This window comes from Acomys minous, assembly GCF_964271855.1.
Source record: "Acomys minous genome assembly, chromosome: 13".
Taxonomy (NCBI): domain Eukaryota; kingdom Metazoa; phylum Chordata; class Mammalia; order Rodentia; family Muridae; genus Acomys; species Acomys minous.
This window is the reverse complement of record NC_140495.1, coordinates 67,034,846-67,041,059: the sequence shown is the minus strand read 5'-3', so window position 1 is coordinate 67,041,059 and position 6,214 is coordinate 67,034,846. Positions and strand designations below refer to the sequence as shown.

The window sequence follows — 6,214 nt, the reverse complement described above, 5'->3', positions numbered from 1 at the left end:
AAAATAGGCTCCAAAATAAAACAAAGACTAAAGAAGTACACTTAATTCTAGTCAAGAGAACAACAACCCAAGAAGATGCTATGCTTCTAAACATATATGTAGTAAAATCTCATTCATCTAGTTTCATAAAAATATATTACTATCTTTTAAATAATTGTTCCTTCCCTTCTCTTCTCGAGTCACCCCATGTTCTATCCACTTGCTTTTTCTAGATAAATAGATAGCAAGAGAGATAGATGCCATTACTTTTTCCTCTTTATTTTTTCTTTTTTAATGTATTTTATTAATTTATTCATATTAAATCTCAAATGTTATCCCATCCCTTGTTTTGTCCCATTCCTCCCTCCCTCCCATTTTCCCCTTTCTCCCCTCCCCTATGACTGTGACTGAGGGGGACCTCCTCCCCCTTTATATGCTCTCTTCTTGGTAGCCTGCTGTCCTTCCTCTGAGTGCCACCAGGCCTCCCCATCTGGGGGACATGGTCAAATATGGGGCACCAGAGTTCATGTGAAAGTCAGACCCCCACTCTCTACTCAACTGTGGAGATAGATGTCTTCAATTGGTTCTTTGTAGTACAGAGTAGGTTATACTCAAGTCCTAGGAAATCGCATGCGGAATATATGTTTAGTTCACTCTGATGACCTAAACCCTTTGTTTTTCTGTAAATTGAGTCAGTATTTTGAAAACACTATCTACTAGAAAATATCCAGGCCACGCTTTTACCTCTATCTTTAAAAAGAATTTTATTAAAGCATCAATAATATCAATTGGTTAAAAATAACATTAACTAAAAGTAATATACAATCTTTGAAAACTGTACTACTGAAAATAAAGTAATAGATTAACATCTACACAATACCAGTAGGTGATTTTAATATCCCATTTTCTCCAATAGAAAAGTCATCTAGAAAATAATAGACAGAAATATCAGAATCAAATAGCATCGTATTTCTACAGAATATTTCACTAACCACAAAAATATTTTTACACATATTTTATTTAACCTTTCTATAAAGGATAGAAACAAATCTTAACATATTCAGACAAACTAATGTAACTTCATGCATTCTATGAAAACACATATGCTATAACTTTAAAATCATCAGTAAACAAAGCTCTATTAGTTACCTGTATTCATAGATATTAAATGATATAATAAATGAATAGTTTTTAAAAAGAATTCACAAAAGAATAAAGAAAATTCTAGTTCAAAGTAAATGAACAATCTATAAAAAGAAAAGTTAGGTACATTAAAAGTAGTCCTAAGGTAGAAATTCATAGTTTTAAGTAAGATAGGAAAGATGTTTTCTTCAAGGCTGTCAAATACAGATAACCAAAACACTAAAATACTATATATTTCTGTTTTGTGCCATGGTTCTTCTTGCTGTAGGTAGTTTATTATATATATATGGAAATATATATTATATATATGGAAAAATATAACTATATATATAAATAAGTACATATATAAAAAAGAAAATAATAATAAAAAAGAAAATAGTTCCTAAAATGTTTGTACCTATGGTCTTTTCATACTCAATATAACTACTTAAGACCTTAACAAGCCTTGATACAAGCAGGCTTTGTTTATTTGAATTTTGTGTTTAAAAGTAAAATTTAAAAACTAAATATTTATTTGTTAAACATTTGCTTGATTATCATAATCAGTCAGATTTTTATCAAAATAATTATGTAAAAAAACTTTATTTCTCAAATAAAATGTTAGTGAGAAAAAACTGAATAGAAGAAAAATAAATGAATTCACATGCAACTCAAAAAATTGGAAAAGTAAGAACAACCCAAAACTAAGTCCATTAGACAGTAAGAAATAATATAAATCAGAGCATACATTATTGAAATAAAAACAAAACCATATACAAAAAAATCAATGAAGCTAAGAGCTACTTTTTGATAAATAAATATTTAATTTTTTTAATTTAAAAAGTAAGATGGAAAGATACTTGACTCATTAAAGCAAAAGTACGAAAAAAAATCGATCCATAGTGATGGATCAGAGATCCACAGAGAATCAGAGATAAGCAAGGAGGCATTGCAATAGACATTGAAGAACTTCAGAGTAGTGTAAAGTAATACTTTTTAGAATGTACATTTCACTATGTTAGAATATCTAGATTCATCCAAAATATGAAAGGTAAATAAGGTGGAAACAACAAATGCAGCCATAACAATTAGAGAAAGGGAAAACAGCAATAAAGAGCCTATGCCATAACAAACAAACAAAAACAAAGAAAAAATCAGATGCAGAAAGATTCAGTGTAGAATTCTATACAAATCTTAAAGAAGCTCTACAGCCAATATTTTTTTCATTATCAAAAGAAAAAAAATAAAGAATAAGAAGTAGAAGCACTACCAAACTCCTGTAAAGTTGATATTACTCTAGTACAGAAACCAGGCAGAGAAACAGCAGTAGGAGAAGGAAGAGGAGGAAGAGAAGCATAGGAAATGGAGAGGAATGAAGAGAAGAAGGAGAGAGGTGGGAAAAGACAGTTAAATTAATAATAATAATAATTAATAATTAATAATAATAAGCCAATATCTGGGGAACATAAAGGAAAAAGACCATCAATAAAATACTTGTAAACTATATCTGGACATATATCAAATAGGTCACCAACTGGATCAAGTTGGCTTTATTCAGGAAATCCAGGGGTACTTCAACATACATATGACAATAAATGTAATAATAATTCATATAAATGGCATGATCTTGTCAATATATGGGGAAAAGACTTTGACAAAAATCCAACGTGGCTTCATTATAAAAGTCCTAGACTGAACAAAACATACAACATAATAAAGGCTGTATATGACACATGCACGACCAACATTTATCCTAGATGCAGAAGAACCTAGTTGTTTCATTCCATCAGGAATAGTACAGAGTTAGCCACTACACTCACAGCTTTGCAACATAGTCCTTAAGGCAGTAAGTAGAGAAAAGAGGGAAATTTAAAAGATAAAGATAGAAAAAGAGGTTAAGTTAAACTATTTTCAAAGATATATTATACATGCGAAGCCATAAATTCCAACAGAAAAAATTAATAGATTATCAGCATTTTAGCAAAATAGCACATATAATTACCATACAAATATTAGTAGCCTCTCTAAATATGAGTAACAGCATACTGAGAAAGAGAATATGGGTACATTCCCAATAACAATAGCCTAAAAATTTAATTAGTTAATTAATTTTCAAAATGTAGGAGAAAACTAAGGAAGTAAAGACATCAATGATGAAACCTTTAAATATCTAAAAGAAATCAGGAAGACACTATAATATGGGAAGCCCCTCCACACACACATTCACAGATTTATTGAAATAACATTGCGAAAGTGATAATCCTACCAAAAGCAATTTACATATCTGATGCAATCCAAATCAACATCTACATGACATTTATCACAGAAACAGAAAAAGAAACCCCCCAAAATATTCATGTGGAGATTCCAAAGTTCGTAGACAGCCCAAGAAATCCTGAGCAAAAAGCAGCCCCGGAAAGATGTTATCTTAGTTTCCCTACTCAGCCAGCCTTATAAATGTGTTTTTGACATTTTTAAAATTCATTTTCACTTCCTATAGAAAGGTTCAACTCATGGAACAGTTATTTTATAACCTATGTCTAAATTATACAAAGAGTAAGCCAAAGAAAGAAGAAAGGAAAGGGACAATGTCACAACTTCATCTGACAGAAATGTGATGTTCTCTTTGCTAGGATCCAGGGTTAGTCTCCTGCAGAAGCCAACAAGCATTCTTTCACTGAAATCTAAAAATAAGCAAATAAACAAAATGAAAAAATAAATTACGGTAACAAAAATATATAATTACCTTAAAAACTAGAATATATCACAGTCTTACTCGAGGCCATGACTCTAATAGAAATATTTATATTAAAAGACACATATAATGCTGCCTTAAATATAAAATCAATCAATACTTTGCATTCAAATTTTCGTCATTTGTACAGCAGAAGATTTTTACAGTAATATAGTTAAAGACTGGATGTGGGGAGAGGTTATGTGGGATTCGGGGGGAGTAATCTTATGGTTGATTATGCTTTTCATTTTCTTAAGAATAAAATCTATTTGAAAGGGGATATAGAAGCAAGGATCAGGAAGAAAAAATTCTGGCCTTCTGACACTTCCTATATAAAGGTTTTTAAACTCACTAACACTAGCCCCAAGTTCTCTATTTCACTGTTTAGTATTCTAGGATGGCAGTTTGAGTCTGTACCTGGCAAAACTTTGCAAATAAAGATAGACAGGACCATGGACCAATCACAGAGCTGGATTTCTTTCAAAGTCATCACAGGAGACATAGAACTCAGGAAGAAGGGGTGGAGCTAAGATTAAGCGTTAAACCTCACCACCACCGGAGGCAGCCTCCCAGCAGCAGTAACAGCAGGTTGGTCAACATACCATCAAGATGTCTCTTTCTAGTAAGCTGACACTGGATAAACTGGATGTTAAGGGAAAAAGAGTCATCATGAGAGTAGACTTCAATGTTCCCATGAAGAATAACCAAATCACAAACAATCAGAGAATCAAGGCTGCCATCCCAAGCATCAAGCATTGTCTGGAAAGAGGAGCCAAGTCCGTAGTTCTCATGAGTCACCTCGGCCGGCCTGACGGTGTCCCTATGCCAGACAAATACTCCTTACAGCCTGTTGCTACTGAGCTCAAGTCCCTGCTGGGCAAAGATGTTCTGTTCCTAAAAGATTGTGTGGGCTCTGAAGTAGAGAAAGCTTGTGCCAATCCAGCTGACGGGTCTGTCATCCTGCTGGAAAACTTGCGCTTCCATGTGGAGGAAGAGGGCAAGGGTCAGGATCCTTCTGGAAAAAAGTTTAGTGCCGAACCAGCTAAAATAGAAGCTTTCCGAGAATCACTGTCCAAACTTGGTGATGTCTACGTCAATGATGCTTTCGGCACTGCACACCGGGCTCATAGTTCGATGGTGGGTGTAAATTTGCCCCAAAAGGCGTCTGGGTTCCTCATGAAGAAAGAACTAGAGTACTTTGCCAAAGTCTTAGAAAACCCAGAGAGACCCTTCCTGGCTATCCTTGGTGGAGCCAAAGTGACAGACAAGATCCAACTCATCAAAAATATGTTAGACAAAGTCAATTTCATGATTATTGGTGGTGGGATGGCTTACACGTTCCTGAAGGAACTCAAAAACATGGAGATTGGTGCTTCTTTATTTGATCAAGAGGGAGCCAAGATTGTCAAAGAGATCATGGATAAAGCAGAAAAGAATGGTGTCAAGATAACCTTTCCCGTTGACTTTGTCACTGCTGACAAATTTGATGAGCACGCTAAAGTTGGACAAGCCACTCTAGAGTCTGGTATACCATCTGGCTGGATGGGTTTGGACTGTGGTCCTGAGAGCATTAAAAACAATGCTCAGATTGTGGCCCAGGCAAAGCTGATTGTTTGGAATGGGCCTATGGGAGTATTTGAATGGGATGCCTTTGCTAAAGGAACCAAAGCCCTCATGGATGAAGTTGTAAAGGCCACCTCCAGGGGCTGTGTCACCATTATCGGGGGTGGAGATACTGCTACTTGCTGTGCCAAATGGGACACTGAAGACAAGGTCAGCCATGTTAGCACAGGAGGCGGGGCAAGTCTTGAGCTTTTGGAAGGTAAAGCCCTTCCGGGAGTAGTGGCCCTCAGCAACATGTAATTGTCAAAATGCTCTTGCTTCCTGTTTCCTATGTGCTGCGCTGAATCCAACTAAGTGCTTTTACATCTCAACTCATCTTTGGTTAAAGACTACTCTGTATCAATGCCCAGGAAGCTAAGGAGCGATGAGCCATCGGTCCAACTTCAGCACATCTTAATTATGCCATGCATTTGTTACTCTCTCCAGCATCTAGCCAGGCCTCTCTACTGTACATCATAGGGCAGAAACATCCTCATGTAACCTATTAAAGTGAGGTGAATAAGTTGAACATGTGGTCTTTACTTCAGTTCTACTGTTTCTCTCTGAATGTTGAAACCGCATACAGTCTGCTATTGGAGAAGGATGTTTGTCAAAGTGTTAAATGGTAAAAATGCCCCAAATTAACAGAGCACCGTTATGTAAATATAACTCATTTATAAGTAGATCTCAACTAACTTTTTTTTTCAAAATAAGAAAAAAAGATTTTCTTAAAAAAAAAAAAGGCACCAGAGCATGTGAGAAAGTCATATCCCACTC

The 6,214-nt window shown here is 35.0% G+C and overlaps 1 protein-coding gene across 1 annotated transcript; it reads left to right on the top strand.

The window, feature by feature from the left end:
* Positions 1 to 4,352: 4,352 nt before the first annotated feature.
* Positions 4,353 to 5,966, top strand: PGK2 (phosphoglycerate kinase 2). Its single transcript, XM_084755072.1, has one exon. The coding sequence runs from the start codon at positions 4,445 to 4,447 to the stop codon at positions 5,696 to 5,698; it is 1,254 nt and encodes a 417-aa protein (XP_084611198.1). The 5' UTR covers positions 4,353 to 4,444; the 3' UTR covers positions 5,699 to 5,966.
* Positions 5,967 to 6,214: the final 248 nt, after the last annotated feature.